This window comes from Phragmites australis, chromosome 4 (assembly GCF_958298935.1).
Source record: "Phragmites australis chromosome 4, lpPhrAust1.1, whole genome shotgun sequence".
Lineage (NCBI taxonomy): Eukaryota > Viridiplantae > Streptophyta > Magnoliopsida > Poales > Poaceae > Phragmites > Phragmites australis.
In genome coordinates, this window is record NC_084924.1 from 26793386 (window position 1) to 26819979 (window position 26594).

General features: G+C 39.0%; 1 protein-coding gene and 1 long non-coding RNA gene across 4 annotated transcripts; one reads left to right on the plus strand and one right to left on the minus strand.

Moving 5' to 3' along the window:
* Nucleotides 1-923: 923 nt before the first annotated feature.
* LOC133915968 (3beta-hydroxysteroid-dehydrogenase/decarboxylase-like) lies at nucleotides 924-26594 on the minus strand. 3 transcript variants are annotated; one of them, XM_062359411.1, is made up of 9 exons: nucleotides 26294-26594; nucleotides 19475-19564; nucleotides 18931-19034; nucleotides 18449-18607; nucleotides 12697-12819; nucleotides 12544-12623; nucleotides 2682-2886; nucleotides 2510-2577; nucleotides 924-1056 (listed from the first exon to the last, which is right to left on the minus strand). In XM_062359411.1, exons 1-9 carry the CDS (start codon nucleotides 26553-26555, stop codon nucleotides 939-941), a joined length of 1209 nt encoding a protein of 402 aa, XP_062215395.1. In that variant the 5' UTR covers nucleotides 26556-26594; the 3' UTR covers nucleotides 924-938. The 3 variants fall into 3 exon arrangements, with proteins under 3 accessions (XP_062215395.1, XP_062215394.1, XP_062215396.1); XM_062359410.1 differs by having other exon boundaries at nucleotides 18901-19034; XM_062359412.1 differs by lacking the exon at nucleotides 924-1056 and adding an exon at nucleotides 1577-1823 and having other exon boundaries at nucleotides 18901-19034.
* Nucleotides 21307-25583, plus strand: LOC133915969 (uncharacterized). The gene is made up of 2 exons (XR_009909430.1): nucleotides 21307-21609; nucleotides 25134-25583. It is a non-coding gene; the product is annotated as an uncharacterized LOC133915969 (long non-coding RNA).

Genomic DNA, 26594 nt, shown 5'->3' on the forward strand with positions numbered 1-26594 from the left:
GAAAAAAAAGAGAAAAAATGTGCAGCTCATTTATTAATTCGAGTTAAATGCATAGTTAATTATTTACTAATCTAAAAATTATGAAACTAATTTTTTAGTCTTCTTACATGATCCTCTATCTTCTAAAAATACATGAAATCTTGAAATAGTTATTGTAACGTGCAGGATTAAGTAAATGTGTTGCAGATAGATTAATTCATAACTAATCTATAACACCCTCAAAATTAGTGAAACCACTTTTATTAGTTTACTTAAACAATGATTTGTGTAGGAAAAATAATGGTAGACATGACAAAGTAAAAATAACATGAGTTAATAAATGAGCTACACGTTTTTCTTTTTTTTCCAAACTTCCTTTCCATGAAATATGATGCAAAGGATATTATTTTTGAAAAACAAATTCACAGAAGGTCTTAGAATTGCCTCTAGTTTTTTTTAGATTTTTATTTTTTCGAATTTTTTTTGAGGGGGGGGGTTGCAACAAAGCCTTACTTTGGGGGGGGGGGGGTTTGCAATAAAATAACTTCTGGGGAGGGGGGGGGAGTCAAAATCCAAGTGACTATTAGGGGGTTTTGCATTTTTCCCTTCATAGATTGGGTTTTACTTTTTCCGTGAGAGATAGTTTGGTTTTTATTAATTTTAAAACTGTATTAACCATTCCAATCATAAGGAGGTATTCGGACTGTAATGAAATTAAAAAAGTACACCATTCATTTGTGGAGTCGGTCTTTGTTGTAACTCTTGATGAATGTATCACATTTGTAGTAAGCAGACAGTTCGTGCATTAGTCACTTTTCTTGGTCTTCTAGAGTTTTACTTCTGTTCTAGTTTATGTGAGCATTGTATTCATAGTTTAATCTGATGAACATTAAAAATATCATTTTGCTTTTGCGCCATTCTGTGCATGGATACATGCATTTAAGTATTCTTGATATGCTTCAATCTTCTGCCAAGCCGACCACGCACTTGAATCCGCCGCTGGATTGATATCCCACACCTCTACCGCTAGCTCTGACGGTGTTGCAGTTAAACAAGCTATTTTCATCCAATACATGACTGCAAGATTGCCAATATTGATGAAACGTCTGATGGATACTATAAAGCAAACATATATATAGATGGTTTTCTTTTGTGAAGGACAGACATATTTTAACTGAATGGTGTTGTAAGATACCGGAAAAAGGTGTATTCACATGTGTATCTATGAGCATAATATTCTCTACAATCTCCTTACAAATTTGCAATAACGTATCTCATCTTTTTTTTAAATGCTACAATCATTTATGAGCAAACTTTGCGAGCAACATAATTTAGGGGGCACAAAATCTCTATATTGAGTGTACCATTTGAGATTTGAGAAACTATTGCATTGTAGAGGCACCTTACTAGTTTATCAAATAATAATAGGTAAATGTAATACTAAATATAACAAAGCATTAAATAAATATGTATGCAAAATGGACACATCATTTTATTACTTGGTATATTAATGACATTAGTACTAGTTATAATATAAAAAAACTAGACATCAGACTCATATACATGCAAATTCACATTCCATACAATAAAAGCCACATAAAGGAAAATATAATATCATTTAGGTAATATAATTTAAGCACATTCCGAATCATTTGGGACTTCCAATCCATCCTTCCCCATAACTAAATTACACTCCATTACAGTTGATCTTGCTTCAAGAGATTTGGTGAATGTAAACACTAGCATTTTATTTATGGAGACATCATCACTTTTGACCTTTGCTCATGAAATTTTCTGAAGAATTATTTTAAATCTCCAAAACAAAATATTGTCTTCATGATAACCTAACACATGAAGGATGAGAATCAGTACACTCACAATACAAAAGTTCTAATATTGCACATCTATGATAAGATTCGGAGTATAATAAGTATAGTATTTCCACGATGTACCCAGCCAGCTAGGTTTTGATTTTTCCAAAAAAACAAATCTGAAAATTTTATAGTACATAGTTGTGATGTAGCAATGTTCAGGCTAGTGAAATGGTTAACTTTAATGAAATGTTTTAGTTATATTTACTGTATATGAATATATTTAGCAAATGCAAGTGCAAGGAGGAGTAGGCGTGAATGTTATTATATATATTCATAAATTATTTATACTACTTAAGTGTATAGCATTTTTTTAAGTCAATGTATAGCAAAGTTGAATGATAGAGGTATATATCTTGATCACTAGCTGGAATGGGTGTTGAGAGGCTATTATTCATTAAAGTTTCCAATTAAAATTTTGTATACAAAACTGAAACTGGGAAATTTCTTTTGGTTTATCATTAAAAGTTTCCAATCATTAAAAGTTTTTTCCTGGTATTCAATGGTTTATCATATTATGTTGTTGCATTTTAATATTTATATTATTAGTTAGAAATATTGAGAATGATATTATAGTGTGTAGATCAAGTACGGTCAAGAGCAGTATTTACTTCAAGGTGCATAATGTGCTAAAGGGTGGAAGTTGTTGAAATGCGTACCTTTTCTGTTCAAGGTAATCTGCATCTCTCAAGCGAATATACCAGTAAACTGCTATCTTCATACCATCCTAGACCATAAGTTAGGAAATCGTGTGAGCCTTTAATATAAAAATGAGTTGCATCAATAAAAAAATATCATGAAGATAACACAAAAAGAGTTGAAGTTAAGAACCTTAAGTGACACAACAGGTCTGTAACCAAGCTCTTCAACAGCTTTGTTACAACTAAATGTTCTATTGAGTGTCGAATACTTGATCCTTGCCGCTGTTATCATTTGAGGTTGACGCATTCCGAAGTGGTATAGTACCTTGTATCCCCACTCTACCACATAGCTCACAGGCACGATAACAAGTAAAGGTATTCTTATCTTGAATGACCTGCAATAAACTTACAACTAATTAGCAATACAATTTGGTTATAGGATGAGTACTGTTAACTACATGAGCTAATGAACGAGACTATTTATCGTAACTAAGATAAGTTATTGTACTAAATTTCCATAATAAACAGAAAATAAATATAAATCTATTGTGTTTTTACCACAAAAGTAGAAATTAATGAAGAAATATAACAATAGGTCGCAATTAGACCCACGTCCACAATGTATATATATAAAAGGTAAATTTCATAGAAAAATGATTGTTCTAATGAATAATTGATGAACAAGAAGTAGATATCATTAAAACATATGAACAAACAAATGTACTACACTTATAAATCAATGTATAAATATAAAATAGAAATACTACTCTTCTAACATATGTAGAATATGTGTCGGACCCCGATCTTGGGTTCCGCTATGCTTCTTGTATCAGCTACTGATCCAGAGACAAAGGTCTTAATCCATAAGATTCATTACATCCATAGCCAACCGGCCAAGCAAACAACAGTGGAACCTAAAATAACGGTCCAATGCCATATGCAAATTGAGTGCCAACACAACCATAGTCTATTACTCATCATCTCTATCTTCAGTGAAGTCGAACTCTGGCTCCTCATCTGATCAGCAAGCAAGAATGAGTATGGAAGGTCCTAATTCTACTTAAGGAGTTGATGTATGCTTAATGGAATAACAAGGATTAAGGCTACAAGGCATAGATTTGAACCTAAAGTAGATTTTGATGCAGTTGTTAAGTGTGATATCTAGTTAAAATTAAGGGTTTTGGGCCCTAGGAGAAGCTATTCCATTCTCCACAGTTCCCATCTTTTAGTCTGGTGGACACACAATACCAACCAGATTACAACTCATAGCCGCCCTTCACCAAAACATGGGCACACGGGCCACACACTCATGAATCAAGAATTATTCACACTCCATGTCTAACCAAGGTGTGGCCACAACTTTGCATGTCCATGACCGTGGATATGGCTATCCGAATGGATTAACACTCTGCAAAGGTCTACAACTTTACCCATGTGAGATGCTCAGCCTCCAACTGTTGCAAGTGGTGGAGCGGACATAACGAGTCTCGACACCTAAATTTCTTCATCAGATTCCCACCTATGGAACACCCTAGGGGCTTATGACTTTCATTTCATCTCATAATAGTCTATAATCGGACCTCAAGCACCACATAGGTCACTTGAGTCCTCTCTTGTTCTCCCATTGCTCCTAGCCCTCCAGGTGGTTCTCTGGTTAGGTTGGGAAGGTATGATCCAAGTCCTTTACCATAATCAGGGGCATGTGGTTGTACAAAGGTGGCTTTGCATGATGGTACAATGATTCAGTCCTTACATGTTCGGGGCAAGCATCTTCAATAGTAACGAAAACCACACAAGTAGATGTGCTCCCAACCCCCCCCCCCCCCCCGCTGCCAAAATAGGTTTTCATAATTTTCATCACACCATCCCACCTTTCCCAAACACATGCCAAGAAGTATCATACCTCATTCCACACATTGCAATTTCATGAAAGTTAACAAATATTGGTCGCGTGTGTCCATCTCCAAAGAGAGAAGTAACCATCCTAAGCATACTAGATGGCAAGGCATTATCTAGCATTATTATAATTAATGACGAAAGTAAGCTAGGGTTATCATAACGGTGCTACACTAGAATTTCACCATAACGGTGCAAACGATGATGGGGCTCAACTAGATGTACGTGTCAATGATCTACGAGAGAAGATGACCTTGTTTGATGGGTCCATGTCATCATCGGCTCATTGAAGCAGCGCCAGATCATCACCGGAGGTGGCTCCATTGTGGTGAGGAAAGGATGCATGTGCGAGCGCTACTCTAGCCTAAGTTGTGGTTCTAAGTGGTCCCGCACCGTGCTGGGCCTTGCTATGTTAGATATGGCTGCGTGAGGCTACTTGAAGATGGCCGATAGTGAAGTTCAGTGGTAGCAGTGAATCGAGCACGTGCGTGAGCACTAAAAGGAAATAGAGAGAGAGAGAGAGAGAGAGAGAGAGAGAGAGAGAGAGAGAGAGAGCTAGTGCTCTAGAGAGATGGAAGGGAGTTTGGAAACATTGTACTGGCATTCAGAAGGGAAAGGAGGGATGTCAATAGCGAAGAAGATGAGCAATGGCCATGGATCTTCCTGGGCTCTAGCTCTGAGAGGATTGCGGCCATCACCGAGCTGCATGAAGTTGCTTCCATGTTAGAGGGTGGCATAGTGAAGCACATGGGTCAACTAGTTGCCGAAGAAGCTCACTAGAGAGATGGAGGGAGGCGGACTAGAGGCTCGGCTGTCGACCTCCTCAACTGGCAGCTTACTCTTATTCTACTGCCTACCAGTCATGGTCAATTGCCGCGGTTTGCACCGGTGAGCAACGGGTGAGGTCACAGGGGCAAAGAAGAAGAAGAAGAATAGGATCAAGGTGGAGGGATGTGGCGGCTAGTGGAGAAAATGATGGAGGCGAAGAAGATATGGGAAATGGGGCACCATTTATAGGGGCAAGGGAGCAAGCTAGGGTTTTGGGTGCTCAGACTCAAACTAGAGCGGATGACAACCCGAGGTGCTCACAGGCATGAGCTCTTGCACGTGGGGTCAAGGGATGCGGCCAGCTTCAAGGATAGGCCTCGCCACTATTTTATAGGGTTAAGCTTGCTTGGGCCAATGCGCGCTAGATCTGGCGAGGAGTGAGCTGGGATGTGGTGGATTGGATTGAGTTGGCTATCGAAGGCTAGTGGCCTAATCAGATTGGACCGCAACCAAATGGTGTGAGAGAGGGAGAGAGATAGAGATGGGCTGGGTCAAATTAAAACGGGGATTCAGCCCGAAGAGGAATATGGACTGGGAGTAGATTTAAGAATAGAATTTAGAATTGATTTAGCATTTAGATTAGGGATTTCATTTGAATTTGAAATAGATTCAAATTCAAATTGACACACAAAGAACCAATAACTCCAATAAACCAGAAATGAATATAATCAATTTAAATGCATGGTTTGAATTTTCAGGTGAGTTCGAGTTCACCTTGTATCTTGTGTTTTGACATTTAATGATTTGTGTAATTCTATCTTGTGTTCATCTATTAGGTTTGCATAACTCATTTGTGTAATCTATATGATTGTATTGTATTTTTATTCATCTTATCATGGATGTCCACACCATGTGTGAGTAGTTGTGTCATTCTTCTTGATATGAACTAGGGTTCTTAATTGTTGTTTAGATAGATTGATTCTCTTAGTGCCATGTGTGAGTAGTTGTATCTTGGGTAGAACCATGGAGGGAGTTGACCACAAGGTGGGATGGGATGAGAAGTAGACAAATGACAAGCTATGCTTTGACTTCCTAGATCATTGATGTGTGGGAGTCACAAAATACCACCACTTACGATTGTAGCTCGGGTTTCATTAAATCCTTCATGTATTTAGTCACTATTGTGGCATATAAGCATGGGTGACAAGGAGCATAAACCTAGAAAATGAACACTCATCTTAGACTTTGCTCTCATGTTAGTAATTAGATAAAATACTTACACTACTACAAAAATAGCAATCAATGACCAGCTATTAGTGTCAGTCTATAATAAGGTATCACTGGCAATTCATAACCTCCTATCGCCAAATTAATCATTGGGTCTATTGAAACTGGCAGTGATACCCATTATCAATGTCATTTCATATTATACGATTTGGTAGCGATGTTTCACTACTGGTTCATGGCAGGAATTGGCATTGACAAAGAGCATATCATTGTCGGTTCATGATATGAACCGATAGTGAATAATCATTGCATGTTTGTGCTACAAACCATCAGTTATATGCTCTTTATCACTACCTGTTTGTTTCCCCAACTTGCATTGATATGTGTTGTATATATTGGACACGAATGCCTCTACTCCAAGCCCAAGCAGTAGAGAGGAACTTTATTTTTCTCAGCGGCATCCATTTGTGGTGACTTGTTGCTTGGAGGCATCATAATTTGGATCACTACACCCTTTCCTCACAGCGCCTCGATGGTTAGTCCCATTTTCAACTAGCCTCTGAATCTATATCAAACTACATTCTTCTCTACAAAACTACTTACTCTTCTTAATTGGAAATTGCTAACAATGAGAACACTAACTCCTCATTGTCAGTGGACTCGACAGCATCCTGAAGGCGACTCTGACTAGGGCACGGTGGTAGATGGAGATAGGACCTCTAGCCAAAGCCATAGCCTAAGTAGCTACCTAAACATGAACCAACCTGATGACTATGATCCTTCAAAAGGTCCAACGATCGAACAAAGGTGGGTGGCTAACCAAGGATCAAACAAGAAGCCTACAGGTCAACATATCATCATGAAGCTCTCATCTATCGAGGCTCCTTGTGCATCTTTGGCAGATGTGACTAAGTACAAGATATGTTGTAGCTATATTGCTAGAGATCGAGTGGCCATCTCCTATAAGAGTTGGACTGGTAATCGAGGAGACCCAACCGTGGTCCCCTAGGAGCTGAAGGATATCATGTGGGGAAAGTTGAAACTATCATTTGAATTCCTGAAGGACACCGAATCCATGGTGAAGAAGGCTATGATATCAGCCATGGGTGTCTCGTTTAAGAATTGGAAGATGAAGCTGAAAAAAGTGTTTGTGAAGAAGGGGCTAATGCCAAACTTTGACAAGTTCCTGAAACTGCAAACGCATTGGGAAGACTTTGTACAGTACAAGACATTGGAGGAAGCTCTGAAGTCAAGTCAGGTAAACAAGGCCAACTCAGAGAAGAACATTTACCCACACAAACTCAGCACAAGTGGGTACTTGAAGAAGATACCACTATGGGAGAGGCAAGAAGAATAACTCGATAGAAGTGGTGTCACACCCATGACGGCCACATGGACCAAACGATCAAAGAACTGGTTGTTTGGGAAGGGGGCTACTCTCTTGTCATATGGCGCATTACACTTAGCAAGCCCCTGAGAAGAGGAGGTGATCCAAAGGATTGTAAAGCTCCACATCCAGTCTTCCCAAGGCTCTTTCCAACCAAATAAGGAAAATGATGAACTAACCACTGTCCTGGGAATGAAAGAGCACCCTGGTTGCATGTGAGGTGTTGGTGTGGTTCCATGGAAAGCCGGATTCGTAGAGTATGCTGACTCTTATAGGAGTCAAAAGAGAAGGAAGGTTGAACAAGAAGAAACGATGAGAGAAGTGGATGCCCACATAGAACCCTGGGCGAAAAAGGTAGGAGCGATGGCACTCATCCTAAGCAGAGTCCAAGCCAATAATAATGCTACAATCACCAGCCTTGATGTCATTAAAGTAGCAGTACGTCCAGAGCAATATTGGTGGAAGAGGGTGTAGGCCATTATCCTCTGGACCACATCACCAAACAGACACCGTGCAAGCTACACATTGTCGTCAAGAACCTCACACTCAAGGTGGCTTGCTATGCAAGGAAGGGCAGGTTTTGCACAACCATCCGATATCGTGGGGCTACGCCAAGGTGAAAGTGGACAAGATACATCGCAAATACATGGGCTTAGTGTTGCACATCCCTAGGGAGGAGGGGTACAAACTCCAGGAGATGTTGTCCATGTTTCATCACGTGGTCCAAGCATCTCATAATATTTGACAAGTCACCCTCTCCACTTAGACGGCTATCGCCACCACCTACAAGATGTGCACCTCCTTAGTATGCACCTAGAACAAGTCCACCTTCTCCTCCAGTAACTAAAAAGAATGCACTCCCACCACCATCTCAGAAGAAAGCAACACCACCATTTGAAAACTCTGCACCACCTCCGAAGTCTATACCACCACCATCTCATAAGCAAACAACATGTCTGAAGATAGCAACACCGCCATCTAAAAACTCAACACCACCTCAGAAGTCTGCACCACCACCATCTCCGAAGAAAACACCATCTCAAAAGCAAGCACCATATGAGAATCAAGCGCCACAACCATCCCAAAAGCCAGCATCACCTCAGAAGTCTACTAAGGAAGTGACTGGTACTGTAGCACTGTTTTTTAGTTGTCTAGATGGCAGTCTTGATAGTAGTGTAATCTCACTTGACGAGCAGCAATTTTCCATTCACCAAGCAAAACAGACTAATCCTAAGGTAGTGTTTGACTACGCGTGTGTGACAATATAGGGCATAAAGTGGGCCACTGTGGAACCATTACAGGCACAATCTTCCAAAGATGGTAAAAAGAACAAGGAGATGGTGACACTACTACAGAAAAGGTCATCACTGCCGGTTTAAAAATAGCATCACTGCCAGTTTTGGAACCGGCAGTGATACTCGGTAGTATCACTACCAGTTTTGGAATCAACAATAATAGAGTTATCACTACCGATTTGTAACACAAACTGGCAGTGATATTTGATCCCAGATTTGATTTTTTGTAGACCAAAAAAAATGTTTGCACTCGACGAACAAACCCCCGCGACCCCTCGCATGCTTTTCTGACTTGTGACGACCCCCCTGCGGCTTCTGTGAGAGTCGAACCCGCGAATATAGAAATTTACGCCCTCGACCAGCTTGTGGGATCCGAACCAGCAACCTCCCCCTCGCACAAAACTTCCTTAGCATCTCACCTCACAATCTTACCTGATAGCTATGTAGTAATTTATTCTTTTGATCTTTCCTGCTCAAATATTTAGAAGATTATTTGAGCATATAGATGATTTTAAATGAAAAAGTTATCAACTACAAGTTGTACATCTCGTCGAGGCTACAATTTTCATAAAAAGTTTATCTCCGTCCGAGTCCGTATGAAAAAGTTTGTCTCCAGTGCGTGCACTATTCGGTAAAATAGCCATAAATTTTGCATACGAAGTCTGATTTTGACATTCGACCTCTACTTTCTAAGCTAACGAGGAGGCGCACCTAAAAAAAATACTCATGTTTACACTTGTACCTTTTCTTGACCCCCCCCCCCACACCCCCGAAAAGCTCAAAAGACCCATGACATGACTTCTGAAGTTTTTGTTCGAAAATTGACCTTCTCCAATTTGTTAGAATTTTTTTGAAGACATAGTGCTACATCTGAAAGTCAATGTTGCATAGATATTTCATCAATCCAAGTTACCAAACCCGCGATAAAAATCTTTAAAGTTGCAGTATTCAACATTATGGCCCTATGTGTGGCTTTTTCAATCATTCCTACTAATGTTACACTACATCCGGTAATTTACTTTGTGGTCCAGTGTGTGGTTTTCCATTGATAGTCTTTAGATTATTATTTTGGCATCTATATTGATTCAAATAAAAAAAATTATCACTACAAAGTTGTATATCTCGTCAGAGCTACAATTTTCATATAAAGTTTGTCTCCATCCGACTCCGTATGAAAAAATTATGAATTTCTTAATATAGGATGCATTTTATTGTTATTGCTGGTTAATATAACGAACCGACAGTAATAATGCCTCCATTATCACTGTCAATTTATAGCTAGAACTAGCAGTGATAATCAAGTATCACTACCGGTTTTTAATTGAATCAGAAGTGATACTTGATTATCACTGCCAGTTTTTGTCGGATGGGTTATTACTGCCGGGTTTTTTAAGAACCGGCAGTGATACTTTATCACTGCCAGTTATTTTTGAATCGGCAGTGAAAAGGGAGCACGAATAACCTTTTTTGTAATAGTGTGATGCATTCTTTTAGATGGTTGTTCATGATGGAGAACACATTGTTTGACCCAAATCAGGTAGGCCATCTATCATGTCAATTGTAGCGCTTACATGACTGATATATGAAGCGGTCCAACCAGGATATACTACAAAAGATGCTCAGCGTCAGATTCAAATAGGAACATTTCCACTTGCCGGACTATGTAATCTTGCTAGACATCAGGAAATTCTACCAATTGTACCACCAAGATGCCCTCGATGTTTCTTTACTCAGGATATAGACTCTGTAAGTGTCTTATGTTTAATTCATGGAATACATTCTTGCACCATTAAATTGCGTGCCTAACTTATTTCTTATGAAGAATGGAGATACATACATGCAGAGAAAATGCCATTGATATAGTAGCATTCCTCAACTCGAGACATATCAATGAGAAACTTGTCAAACAAAGCCCACCAAAGATTGAAGACATTCATACTTTTACCCTATAACTTTGAGTATGTGTTTCCCTACCTACTCGTTTTACTCATTATGTGCAACATTGTGTTACAACTAACCAGCTATGGTTATAAATATGTGCAGTTTACATTAGATCCTCCTTGTCATCCAGCTGGACATTAGTAAGATCGTTGTCTTTGACTCGCTAAGGAAAAATTCAAAGTCATAATAGACTTGCTAAATATGTAAACTCGGTCATTTTATTACTGCTCTAGTAATGTTACATTCAATTGCATCTAAGTTTAATTACTATTTATAATCACGCACAGGGCATTCATGCGATATTGTAAAAAAAGTACTCTACAGATGCCATTCAAAAAGGATTTCTACGTTCGAATGAACTTGTCATGTCCAAGACAGGACTAGGGCACTAATATATGTGTGTACTATGTATGTAAGAACATGCACCAATTCTATTGTGATGGAAACAATATTGAGCTACGTGATGCTCAGGTTTGTAATTTTACATACCAATTTTCAATTTATTTGTGTACTTATCAATTTCTAAACCTAATCACGGATTAATTTTTCTCTTTTCGTTAATAACAACACTTGAAGCTAAGTTCAACTCTACTACCACCGCACGAGATTTCAGCCATTCGGGAACAGGTCACTGTGCTCATCAATAGCCGTGTCATCTCGGACAGGGGTGCCATCCATGACCCTTTGAGCTTTGATGCAGAATACCATACATATATTGATTGGCTGTCTCCTCAAACGACACCTTCTTATAAGTATAAATTTGTATGTAACTTGAACTATTTCAAAGACTTGCAGAACAATGAACTTGTTCCAAAAATGTGTTGCTTGAATTAATGATGAATTGTGTGTTGTGAACCATATGTGAATGATAAACTATTTGTTGAATCGTATGTGTTGTATTTTATTTCAGAGGGTGTGACTAGCCAGAAATGGAAATATAGCTTTTTTGGGTGGGGATCTATCACTACCAGTCAGAGCCACGCACCAACAGTAATAACACAGATACCACTAACGGTTTGAGCCACGAACCAGCAGTGATAGCTTAACCATCACTGTCGGTTTCAACCACAAACCGACATTGACAACTACCCTACCACTGTCGGTTTCATACATGAACCGACACTAATAATTGTCCTACCACTGCCAGTTTGAGCCACTAACCAACATTGATAACTCGATCACCACTGCTGGTTCTGCAAACCAGCGTGGATAATCCTAAACTATCACTGCCAATTGCACAATACCAGTTCAAACACCAGCACTGATGGCAGTTCTAAATTGACACTGAAGGCAGTTTCTGTAGTAGTGTTAATGTCATGTTCTATGAAGTATGTTGACTACACGAATGCCTAGGAACCCTTAATAGGAACACAAGTATATGTAATGCGATGCAGCAAATTTGAACTCCCATTGCAGTTAATTCAAATTTCTAACGCAATAATTACGGTGCACGTCGGATAACTACTATGAAAACTAGTAAATATACAAAATTGGTAAATATACTCTGAGATATAAGTGTGCATCATGAGAAAGGGCACCTTTTGTATCCAAGTTCTTCCTGAACCATATATAGAAAGTCCCACATATTTATTGGCTCCATATTAGTTATAAAGTAGGCCTAAAAAAGTTTAAATATGTCATGACAGTTTACCGTAGAAATCACATTTTGATATACAACAGTAAAAACTTACTTTCCCTCCACTGGTCTTTGCACCATCTTGAGTAGAAAGAGTCTTCTCAGCACAGAGATGACCATGCACCACATTTTCAACATATACAAAATCATCACAATTCTGTCCATCACCAATAATAAACTGCATGCAGTAGTATACTGTAGGTTATATACACATACAAATAGATCCTAAAACTTTCTTTTATAGGCCACTTTTCCTCAGGAGAAATATGGTTTGCTTTCAGAGTAGATTGATATAGGATTAATAACTTAAGCTTCAGAATAAAAATGCTACTCTTGCACAATTTCATATTGCTATAATACCAATTATAGTAAATAACATTTTGTCGAGCATTTATTTATAGTGTTTCAAAAATTCATCGATTGTCTGTGTTTTGGTTTCTTACTTCATATGTTTTTAGAAAAAAGTTCATAGCAGGTCGCTTTACTTTGCAGTTGCTCTATTTTTAACCCTGTACTTTAAAACCGGATAAATAACCACTAGTACTTCGAATACCAGTTCACACTTCACAGTAGGTCTGAACCACATACAAGGCCGTATTGAGATGATGTGTACTCAAATGTGGCATTGGTTCACTGACAAAGACTCCATTCCTCTCTCTTCTTTCTCACTTCCATGCGGGTCTCGCTCGTCATCCTCTCTCCCTATGCATTATTCCCATCTACCCGACCTGCTCAGTCCCCTCTACTACAGCCGACATAAACCACTTTGTCAACCGCAACCCGGGACCCATCCTCGACCATAGCCAACCAGCACCATAGCCCTTGAGCTCGACTGCAATCGTGGTCCTAGATCTCAAGCTTAATATGGGATCATGAATGATGACATATTGGTTTTTGTGGTGAAATGCAAAAGCAAAGTGTTTAGTACAATGACGGTAGGATCATATGTTCAATGGGTTAATATGAGACAAGACTCGCTCAAAATTAGTTGTTTTCTTTATATGAAGGTGTTCTAAGGGTGAACGTGGTTGATGATAGTATTAGGATTAAGTTTATAGAAGAACTAAGGTTAATATGGTTAAAATGTCACGTAAGACATTCGAGCTAGAAAAAAATATACGTGAAGATGATTATATCTTAAAATATATATAGGAGATGTGCAAACTATAGTGATGTGTAAATAGATTGTACAATGAGAAATATATGAGAGATGTACGATAGGATCATCTCACGAGGCGTTGTGGCATTCGGATTCGGGCAATGCATGGCTGCTTTGAGCTTGCGTGACGCATGGTGGAGGTCACATGCATGGCAAGAGGACAAGACAATTAATGCAGGTGTTTGGATAAACAAATCAACTTGCATGTGGTGAATTAATGATGCTGATTTAAAAAAGGTAAGTCCCAAGCGGTTGCCCTGTTTGGGTCTTGTGTCCCGGCGGTTGGCTTGGTGCCGAGTGCATCAGATGATTGGTTAGGCCGTCTCCAGCAGCATCCTTATCCAGTTGTGTCGATTACTGTGCTATTCTTTTGTCTTCTCCACCTGTCCGTATAGCTCTCCAGACCAGGGTTCAAAAAACCGTCGGTAACCGCTCAAAAATCGCGGTTACCGACCTTCTCGGTCCGGTCCGGTTTCAAAAACCGCTCGGTAACCGAAATTTGAATTCAAAAAATTCGAAAAAATAAAAAAATTCAAAAAAAATTCAAAACAAATCTTAAAAAAAACTAGACATAATTCTAAGAACTTCTGTGAAAAAAATTTTCAAAAATAATGTCGTTTGCATCATATTCTATAGAGAGAAAGTTTGAAAAAAATGAAAAAAATTGAAGCACGCGGCTCAATTATTAACTCACGTTAAGGAAAAGTGTAACATGCAAACACATATTTTCTTGTATAAAACGTATTTTAAGAGAATCTTTAAAATTAATTTCACTTTATTTAGAGTTTTATTAAATTCTCTATGATTTTTACAAAGTTCACAAGCATAAAGTGAATATGTTAAGAAACATCACTGTAATTAATTTTTTCATGTCTACTATTATTTTTTATACGTAAATCATAATATAAATAAGCTAATGAAAGTGGTTTCACTAATTTTTAAGGTGTGATGGGTCAGTTATGAATTAATCTAGTCGCAACACATTTACACAATCATGCATGTTACAATAACTAATTCATGAGTTCATATATTTTTAAAAGATATAGGATCATGTAAGAAGACTAACAAAATTAGTTTCATGATTTTTGGATTAGCAAAGAGTAAACTATGCATTTACCTTGGTTTAACAAATAAAATTTCTCACAGAAAAATTTGAACTTTTTTATGAGTATAAATACTTTTATCATGTAGATCATGTTACAAGGAAGCCAACAAAATTTGTTTCACTTGATTTGAAGCTCGGATGAATTAGTTATTGATTTTACAAGATTGAACCTTTTTTTAGGTTTTTTGTTGAACTGCGCTGAAATTCGATAAAACCGCTCGATAAATCGAGAAAACCGAGCGGTTACCGACCCAAACCGCTCGGTAACCGACCGAATAAAAAATGCGAGAAAATCGCTCGGTAACCGACCCAAACCGCTCGGTAACCGACCCAAACCACTCGGTTACCGAGAGGGCAAAAACATGATTTTTTCGCAAAAATTTAAAATTTGCCGAATGAATTTTCTCCGAATTTTTTTGAATTTTTAACCGGTAACCGCGGTTATCGCGCATTTTCGGTTACCGCCGGAGCTCGGTAACCGAGCTCCGGTCGGTAAATGGAACCTTGCTCCAGACTCCAATAGAGACCGATTTGGATGTTACAGGAAGCGGGAGAGACGAGAGCCACGGCAAAGATGCGGGAGGAGAGAGGGCCGTATCACTGTATGGCATTATTCATAAAAGATGATCGTGAATCTAAACAGAGATAAAAATGATAAAATGTAGAAAATAGAATAATTGTTTGGAATGAAAAAATAGATAATATTATAATAGTGTTTGATAATATTATAATAGTGTTATAGAGAATAAATTTTTAAAATATTTGTTAGAGATGATCTTACGGTGCTGTGAAGCCTAGTCAGTTGTTCCATGGTTCGTGGGGCAGTCGATTATAAAAAGCGAGGCCTTGTCTTGTTAGAGATTGATACAGTTCGGTAGAGGGCTCTGCCAGCAGAGTTTGAAAAATCGTTTGAGGTCAAAAACCGGGATCTAGCGAATTAGCAAAATTTATGAAATGCAGAAAAATCGATCATAATTCTGCGAGAATTCGGACGAATTTGCACGGTCAAACCAATCTGACCCGGGCAAAATGCCACCGAATTGGCCGAACAAATTTCGACCTAATTACCGACCAAATCGGGGCGAAATGCGACCTCATAATCCGAAAACCAAGAGAAGCAAAATTCGGTCGAATCAGGCAAAATGCGTCCGCATTTGAGCGAAAATAGTTCGGTAAAAATTGTGAAAAAATTGTTCGAATATTCACTGGCACATGCAGGACGGGCTGTTGGACATGCTGGAGGAGTACAGTAACACGAGGAAGGAGAAGGAGCATGAGAGAAAGAGGCAACGGGTACCATACCAGCTGCCCAGAAGCAAATCTTTGCATGATGCAGTGCACACGCAACACACCTGCGCGTGCGTGTTTCCGGCGACTCAAACGCATTGTGTTTTTTCTTTTATTTGCAGGACCAGGGAAGGCTGCAGGGTGCGGCAGCAAAGCGGGACGCGTCGCCGGTGGCTAGGCCACCGCCGAAGAACATCAGTAATGTGACGAGGACGCTGTCCATGGGCGGCAGCGGCGGTGGCAGCGGCATGAAGTCGTTGGCGTCGTCAAGGCCGGGCACGCCGAGCTTCCACAAGTCGTCGTTGTCCTCGCGGCAGAGCGGGAGCGACGAGCGGCAGATGCTGTCGGACTCCGACGACGCCAGCCCGATTCAGTCGGAATGCGCCCCGGTGCGGTCGCATATCGGCAGATCCGCTCGGTTTTTGCGTCTCTCGCTCGATTCCGGCGCCGGCGCCAGCGCCGGCGGATCCGCAGCACTTCGGCGTCGCGGGCAGGGCCGGCTCTGGAGGAGGCGAGCGGGGCGGTCGCCCTGGCCCCCAAAATATATTTATACTCTTTTATCATTTTTAGTATACTCTAATACTAATTCTAAGATACTTCAATATGAGTTGTATGAAAAAAAATTCAATATTAGCCTTTCATTTTTGCTATATACTCTTTTTTATACATAAAAGAAGTATATACACAAATTATGATAAAAAAATCATGGAATTTCATAAAAAAATTCGTGGGATTTGCATTATAGTATCTTATAATTACTAATGAAGTATATTTAAAGTGATAAAAAAGTATAACACACGTGTAAAAGTGGTATATGAGAGGTGGGAGTACATACACCCAGGAGTACATACACCCAAGAGGTGGGACATCTTGCGGCAGGCGACGTCCGAACTCCGAAGTGTACTGAAGTATACTATTTTTTCTATATGATACATGCAACTGCTATTTATTTTATATAAAAAATATAACACTATTATTTTGAGCCACTGTACCATATAAATATTTCAAAATTTATATTTAATGGAATCCTATTTTTAATCTCATCTCGAATCATTGAAATATCAAGACCGATCCTGATCGCGGGGTGCCCAGCGGGAGGGGAAAGCCGAATGGTGATAACACTTCCGAGGATAAGGTCATCGCATCTGGGCTTATTGCACTGGCTTTTTCTTTTTTCGGCCTATTAACACAATTTCAAACTTGCAGCTCGCATTTGAGGATGAAAATGACATTTTTTTTAAAAAAAATTAACAAAAGTTCTTAGAATTGTCTATAGTTTTTTAGATTTTTTTTGGAGTTTTTTTTAATTTTTCAAATTCGATTTGAATTTTTTGAATTTAAATTCGAAAACCAGTAGACTTCTGAATTCGGTGCGGACCGAATAGGCCGATTTTCATGAATATCGACCGATTCTCAACGAATTTTCGAACCCTGCTCGGCAGTTGTGTTTTGGAGACACCTCGGCGAAAGAAAAAAAAGAGAAAAATAGAGAACTCATATAGGACTTTAGGTATTTGTGGGGAATTTTTGTAGGATGCTTTTGACAGACATCTTGTCAACTCATTAATGCAATATAGATCAAGTTTTGTAAATTGCTGAGTTGGTGATTTGGTTCTTCTCTCTGTGTTCGTCGTTCTTATCTTCTTGTTTTTAGTTTTTGGTAGATCTTTTGGTTTGGCATAATTTATCTTGTTTGGATCCATCAAAATCATCCAGGAAGAAGAGAGAGGGGGGAGGGATCCCACGTTATCAAATTTCCTGACTCACCAATGTGGCATGACAAAACCACCTTTTATCAGCACCACGATGGCAAAACCGCTAGGAAGAAACATACTCGGGGTTAAAGTTGCACTGGTTTTGAAAGCAGAGGGGGTAAAATATCCGGTTTTAATGTATGGGAGGGAAGATGGACAAACTGCAAAGTAGAAAGGTCTAATATTTTGTTTCAGTAGTGTTGGATGTACTTCTTGTTTCATGCACATTCATACAATGATGCGTAGGCGTCATTGAAGATATATGTCAAATATTATAACCATATTACTACATTGTTTTTAAGTAATATTGTTTTTAATATAGTATATCAAATATTATAACCATATTATGTATTATTGATTTAGTAATATTAATTGTTTTTAATATATCATAGCTATATATGTTGAGCATGTATACAAATTGCAGAACAATTTGGTGATCATGTTTATTACAATATTTTTTCAGTTAGTGCTATAATATTAAACATGAAATGTACTTCCTTACCATCTTTCTTCCATAGCAATCCAAAGTTGGCACCAGGATGTCACCAGGGCCAAAAATGCTAGCAGGACGTATGGAACATGTTAGGAGCTCATTTGTGCCATTGGCCTTCAGGACTAACTTCTCTGCTTCTGCCTTGGTTTGTGCATAAGCATCAGGAAACTGCCATTAACAAAACATATGTTTAGAAAAATTCATTTGGACTATACCTTAAAAATTTGTGTAGTCGAATAAATTTCCAAAGAAAATTAGTATAGACTAGCATGCCAAAAACTGCTCCATCAATTGTCATTTTTTCATCTTGTGAACCTTTAATTTGCTAGAAGAAAAGAGATGCAGGAGGTAGTATGAAGGAGCAAGGGATATCCTTCGGTGATTATTTTAAGTACGTCTTAATTGAGCAGTCAACACTAAGATGTATAAAATGATGTTTTCAATTAATTTTGTGATTCAACCTTATCTGGGTACGGCATTGATTCATTTACATTGAAAAGTCCATGAACTCCATTGAATACAACGGCACTGGAACTGGTGTATATAAGCCTTTTAACCTTGCAGATCTTACAAGCATCAATCACATTCTTCGTCCCTGTGCATGTGACATATAAATCAAGAGCTAATTAGTGAGTTAAATTAACCCCCATCATGTTACTTTAATAATTGATAACAAGTTGAGTCATATGAATTTCAGATTAGATGCATTGTCCAGTTAGCTATCCTAGTAGTACTATAGCACTTTCTTAGGGTTGAATTTACTGATAGTCTTAGCTTTATACACATGGAAAAGGATGGATACTGGTAATTTATGTTCCGACGAAGTAGTATATCCCTTATTGACTGCATATTCATCTTTTACCAACTCCAGCAGTAAACAACTAATAAGGGCATCTAATGAGGAACATGTCAGCGCACATACCCTCAACAACATTTATACACACAAAAAAAACTTTGTGAAATATCATCGATATGATCTATTTAGGACTGAACAGAGTACTCTGAAAGACAAACATGCATGGTTCTTCTACTCACCCTCGACGTTGACCTTGTAATGAAGTTGCAAGTCATTCTTGCTAGGATCCGCAGCAGCTGTGTGGAAAACGACATCTACCCCCTCAAAAGCTGGATACAAGAAAATCTATTAATCATTTAGCTTATGCAATTAAAATAGATGCAAACACGATCACAAGTTGTGCCATCGTTGGCTAATTTGTTGAGCACTGGTTTAGTCCCACGTCTGCCCCCAAAAAGTTATTATAAATGACCAAAAGCTTCTCCCTTGTTAATACTTGGATGTTAGTAACAGAAATACTAGCAGTGTTACGTCTATGTAATACAAAAACTGTCTCAATGTTTCTATTCGGATATTTGGTTGTACTGTGAGTTATAGCCAACATGTGCAGTGGATTGTGTCTTCTGGATTATGTGCAGAATCTCTGAGATCTTGTTTGTTTTTGCCGTGGTTTGTTATAATTTGGATTATGTGGACAAGTTCTTTCCCACCGTTTTATGGATCGTGAAATTTTGTATTATAGTTTGGTTTATGGATTGTAAGAATCAGTTTTTAGATTGAGATATTTTGTTTTTACTTTTAGAGCTAGAATCTATAATCAAAATAAAAAATAAATAGAGTTATATACAGATTTATTGTGATCATACATAGTCTTGTAATTAAATGTGGGACTTGAATCGTGCCCATAAGACACGAATGACAGAGCAGGTTGTGTTGGGCTAGCATGGCTTATTTTCAACAAGGCCTAGGAATGGCTCACAGGCACGTTGGACTGGTTTGCCAGACTGGCTCACGCACATCCCAAGTACGTAACGGCATTGAATTTTTTATATCTTTTAAAATAATATATATATATATATGTCTATTTTGAAAAATTAGAAATCTAGACTCATTTTGCTACATGTTGCCAATGGAAAGAAATAAAAAAAATTACATTCTCATACTCTCAAAATTCAAAACACTATTAAAATTATCATGAAAAATACTAATAAAATTATGTGGTGTATAAGATGCTATAGCCTACCTCTTAAAAAATTTCAACTTAAACAATTACTTGTGCAATGATCTCTAAAATTTGCCTTTTTTGTTTTTCATTGTACAAGTCATATTTTTATCAGAATGATAGTATCCTCTAGACCACGGAATGGCATCATAATTTTTCATGATAATTTCGATAGTGTTTTTAATTTTGAGAGTATTAGAATGCAACATTGTTTTTTATTTTTTAACCTGTAACATCCCAAAATTCTTAAACATGTCATTAAACATTCATGAGCATCATTAGAATCATTTTTATCTGTTTGAGCAAATTTTGCATGCAATTAAAAATTAAATATAAATTGTTAAGTTTAATAGGAAATGATGCATTGTTAAGGAACTCACAAAATTACTATGTAACTTAGGGCTTGAAATAATTTTAAAATTAGTGTATGGCATGTGAAAAATATTAGTGAATTTTTTTTAGATTTTTTAGATTTTATTTGAGGCATTCAAAAGTAGAGCAAGTTAGAAAAATTACAAATTTTAAGAATTTTCATTTAATTTTGGATCAAACCAGTACAAACAGGTCACATAATTATAGAGCTCACAAAAGTTAGTAGATTTCGGTGTACAGTAAGATTTTTTTAGTAGAGGGAGGTGGAGAGAGCTAAATTAGCTCGGATACTGTTCATATCGCCACTGCACTGTTCATTTGACTTTCTTCCACCTTCGGACCGATCACGCGTTGCCACGGAGCTGCTCGGGTGTCGGCCGCCGTTTTTGTTGACGAAGTGAGGCCGGCCACCGACGCCGTTTTCCTTGATCATAAGCAAGTCGGCCGCCGCCTTATCTCTCCCTCCCCTCACTCACCCTCTCTCTCCCTCACTTTTCTCTCTCGCTGCTCTCTCTCTCGACCACCAGATAGAGCAGCGCACCTCCATTGAAGCCTAGACCGAGCTCTAATCCGACGCCACTGAGCCCAATCCGCCCAGGCTGAGGTCCCAGCAGCTTGGAGGAGGGTCGTGCGCAGCTGGCCCCTGTAGCTCCCGCGCGAATCCCCATCTTCCCCGGCCAAATCGAGCCTTCACGCGTCGTCTTCCCCAACTCCGGCGAGCCGATCCGGCCGCACGTCGAGCCGCCACTGCAGAGCTCTTTCCGGATAAACGAGCACACGGTGAGCTTCCCACATCCCTCCTCACACTTTTTCCCGCGCTAGTTTATCGTTGGCCCGTCGCCGGCGCGGCCGTCCGCGCGGATCGAGCGCCGCCGCGCCATGGCGCTCGTCGCCGGCCATGCTCCGGCCGGGCCCTTCGGTTGCCAACTACCCAGAACGGTTCCCCATCTCGTGCTCTCGTTATGGATGTCCTAGGCCGGCCGAAACCCGCTGCCATTCGCCGGCGGCGAGGTCGCCGTGGCTCCCGTGCGCCACCATGGCCATGGCTTCCTGTGTGAAGCTTGACCGGGGTCAAGCTTGCACAGGGGTCAATAAAGTGGCCCCACTTTTTAGTGCCTGTAGCTAGCGCAGTGTGGGTGGAAAAAAGGGGGCAGCTTTATTTAATTCGGAATAAAGAAGAAAAGGGAGAAAGGCTTTATTATTTCATGTAAAATTGTCTGAAAACTTGTGAAATGCACCATAAATAGTGTATTGATCCACAAATAGTGAAACTAATTTTCTAGATTTTTATTATCATGATATACATATTAAAAATATTAGCAACCATTAAATACTTAATGAAATCCATATAATTAATGAAGTGTGTTGAAGCTTTAATAATTCATAATTAATTATTGGTAAGTCTAAAATTGGTGAAAACATTTTTTTATTCTTGATATATTTTTCTTATTCATTAAAAATACTCACCCTCATGGTGTATATATAATTATTTTTTGTTTAGGATTAAGCTCTGGTTTAAGCTTAGTTAATTTAGAAAAATATTAAACAATTAATGGTAACTAAATTAAGAAAACATTGATGCTATAGACTCATGGTATGATGCATTGTATCTCCACGTTTTTCATGCATTGTAGAGCATCTTTTATCTCATGGCATCCATACTCATTTGCGATGTACCGTTCTTTTATTTAGAAGCTGATGTTTCGGAGAGTCGTGTGTTTGAACCCGAAAACAAACCAGTGGAATTCGTGAGTGAAGACCAGGAAGCATTAAACTAGCATCTATCATATTTCTCCTATATTTTGATGAATTGTTGGTCAATTTGCTAGATATTACTATGAGTCGTATATACATATTTTAATAAGTCGATGTCAGGAATCGGGTAGAACCTATTTGATATATGTGCCCCTACCTTGATATATTGATGATATCTATCCTTATAACCTGGGTATACTCATGTTAGTGTCCAACTTAAAAGAAGTTCAGAATGCTTAGCAATGTATATGTCACCGGTAGAAGTCGAGTGGTGGAACGTCCATCGTTCGCGAGCTATCGGACTTCAATTAATGTTTTAAAGGGATGATAAGTTGGTTAAGACGAGATGTGGGCAGTGTTTGGCGTAGTTCGGGAGAGGAGATTCGGGTGCCATAGAATTTGAGACGAGATGTGGGCGGTGTTATGGGCAGTCTGGGAGAGGAGATCCGGGTGCTATAGACTGCTTGCATCATTTAAGCATGGATCGTTGGTGCCGTTGGTTTAAACACTTTTCTATACTACCACGTATCCAAATATGTAAAGATGAGCCGAATAATCTTTGTAGCAGTGACTCTTTGGCCCGGACGTCTAAGGTGTGAGCGATACGCGCTTGTAGAGATATCTAGACTGTTTGGAGTAGACCTAGGTAACCTCCGTAGTATTAGGCGCATGCTTCAAAGGGTTAAAGATTATTTGGAAAAGGTTGTTACGGGTATCCCTTGTGCAACATGATTTGTTGTACAAGCCGAATAATCTCGTGTCGTGTGGGTAAAGAAGTATTCTATTGTAGGGTGTAAGATCTATTTGAATTGTCGCGCTCTTGATCATGAGCACACTTAATGTCCATTGGACATCAATTGTAGAATTTCGTTTAGTTTGGGGAGATGGAAAGTATGTGGGCTTTTAGGTGAAGTATCTGCTGATGTTTATCTAGAGTTGAGCAAGTTTATTTTTTTGATTAGGATCATTGATGATTAATGCTAGTTGTTTAGGTTATTATGTTGATTCTTCACTGAATTAATTTAAATTGTGATCTTATTCCTTGCTATTCAACTAAATGTATTATCCTTAAAGTTGGGATAGTATATATCTATATTGTGTAAGTCTTACGAGTACCTTCGTACTCAGTGTGCTGCTCTTAAGTTGTTGTATGTAATGATGAATTAGTGTATGGATATTTCTATCTTGCCGATGGTTGTGATGGGCAAGAGTAGAGGAGGTCTAATCAAGTTAATTCCGATGGTGCCTTTTTGGGCAATAGCGCCACCGATCTTTTGTTGTTAATAGTATCCGATGCATATGAAAATCCTGATATTAAGTCAAAACTGGTATGATGAATAAGGTATGTAGTATAAGGTAACATTGCTATAAAACTGGTCTTATATACTGGTCCATCACTACCAGTTCCTTATGGGCCAGCAGTGATGGAGCATACTGTTGATGGCTTGAGCCGACAGTGATGTCTGGTTCCATCATCACTACCGGCTGAAGCCAACGACTAGTAATAATAACTTGATTATCACTGTTGGTTTGTGGTTAGAGTCAACAATGATAGTTTGTGAAGTATCACTGCCGGTGATAATGGATGACAGCTTATTTTAAAAAATTCATAATTTTTTCATAAGAATTCGGATGGGGACAAATTTTATATGAAAATTATATTCTTTGATGAAATCTACAACTTTGTAGTTGAATTTTTTTTTATTTGAATCATTTAGATATCTAAATAATCATTTGAAGTTTTAGATAGAAGAGATCAAAATGATTGCATATGTTATTGTTATCCACTATTACTTATGTGGTGAGATGGTAATGAGGTATCGTGCGAGCTGAGAGATCTCGGGTTCCAGTGCTATGAAGTGCAAACACATGTATTTCACGTGAAAAAACGCATGGCTTGTGACTTGCGACGGCGTAGGCGCGGGGGTGTCTGGTCGAGAAAAAAAAATTTCAGGCCAAAAAATGTCTATCGAAGACCGACTATCACTGCCGACTAAAGACTTCAACCGGCAGTGATAACCCCCTTCATTGCTGATCCCTGAGCTGACAGTGATTGTCGGGGACTATCACTACTTATTACCCTCTGCCGGCTCCAAAACCGGCAATGATGGTGGTTTTGGAGCCGACAGTGAATGTATTTTCTATAGTAGTGTAAATCTTTGCACTGTATTATATCTTGTGATTAAACTATATTGTAAACAATATATTATGTAATCTTGGGTTTTGTTAAGCATATATCGGGATTGTCGGAATTACTCTCGTTTTAATTGAATAGTAGCTGCGATAGATATTTTCAGATAAGTGTTAGCATTTGACACGTCAAATAACAAGTGTGTGCTAGTTCTTATCTTTATAGACAATAGGCGCTATTAATTAAGCCAAATGTAATTTGAACAGGTCTGATATAACCTAACACCAACAGACGATAGGAGTCTAGAATTAATTAAAACTTTTCCGAAGAGATGCATATATTTGCAATTTTTTTTTAAAAAAATATATAAAAAAATTCTAATGGCATTCGTGTTCCTGTTTCTGGCATATTCATGGAGGCATCTAATGGCCCAAACCACCTTAGCATCTATTTACGTGGTGAGCGCTGGCACCCGTGACTACGTGCAGAACTGCTGCGTGAACCCGATGCTCAGCGCCGCCTACTCGCCCGACCTGTTCGCTGACGCGCTCATGCAGCCGGTCACCTCCTTCGATGAGGTACGCATGATCATTCATCAAAAACTCGACCGCAATGCCCATGCTTTTGGAGACCTGGGTCCAGTCCACTGCTAGTGTTATTGTCGTCACATATCGTCTCTAGTTGCTTCGTTAGGGAGAACCGGCGGAGCATGATTCAATCATAGGCCATAAGAAACAGTCTCTTGTGAATCATTGTTCTACATCTACACTGTTTACCATAAATGTGAGCTTTCAATCTTAGAAATCATTGAATTTGTGATAGTGAAATCCTGCTCTTAATTAACAACTAAAGCTCTCTTTTTATTTTATATGATATAATTATTTGCTATACAACTCACACTGTTCCTGTCGTATGACATTTCCATGTTAGGCCGCCCCTCGTGTCATGGCCCAGCCCGGCTCATGATTCGTGCTAAGCTAGCTCGGTCTTTTTGTCCTCATGTTGCTATATTTTGGGCATGTTTAGTACAGTTTTTTTATTTAAATTCTCTGAGGAAGTGATTCTTTGATAAAAGTGATTACGTGACTAAAAAAGATTCTCTAAGATAAGTTCTATGAAAGATGTGATTCTGTGTGGAGAAGTGAATCAGCAGAAACTGATTTATTTAACTTTCAGTATTTAGTTTATTTTAAAAAATTATTTTCACGAAATCACTCTGAAAGCTGAAAATAATAAAATATCATTTGGTAGAAATTTTATTAATTCCACTTTGAGAATTAGTTTAAAAACTCTGTTAAACTGACCCTTTAGTTGAGTTAGTTGAGTTGTACCTACCGTGCCATGGGCTACCCCAAAATAGCACGGCTCAACTTGCACCTCTAAATGTAATGTGCAAAACTTCGGCCAGACTGCCGGAGTGGCAGAAAAGAAGAGTAGTACAGGGTCGACCCGAGGAAGATGAAAGATGGTAGAGCCTCAAGTTTAGTTGCCTCCTTGTTGTTATGTTGTTAGTATAAGGCCATGCCATTGGCTAAAATGACAATTACTCTCACCGACAAGAGCCGAGTATATATGCACCTTTGGTAAGCTGGTCCAGATTGCAGACATTCGCTGAGGAATAGACGGCGCGGCCGTCACGGAGGGCATCGCCGAGGAGCCCCTCTATCTCGCCGGAGCCGAGCATGACGGTGGGGGCAAGGTCGGTGACCCGCACACACCACTCGCCGGAGCGGAGCAGCGCGGCCACCAGGTGCCTGGCCATGAACCCCCGGCTGCCGGTCACCGCGCACCATCTCGCCTCAACCGGGCGGCCAACACTGTCATTAGGCTGTGACCCCATCGAGAGAAACACAGTGGCTGCAATACGCGCACGCTCCAG

Excerpts from the sequence above, each read along its gene's own strand:
- LOC133915968 (XM_062359410.1), bottom strand. The coding sequence starts at position 26,555 with ATGGGGTCACAGCCTAATGACAGTGTTGGCCGCCCGGTTGAGGCGAGA. Across the intron at positions 19,565-26,293 it reads TCTGGACCAGCTTACCAAAG|CTTTTGAGGGGGTAGATGTC; the intron begins GTGCATATATAC and ends TCTTGTATCCAG. Across the intron at positions 19,035-19,474 it reads TTACAAGGTCAACGTCGAGG|GGACGAAGAATGTGATTGAT; the intron begins GTGAGTAGAAGA and ends TCACATGCACAG.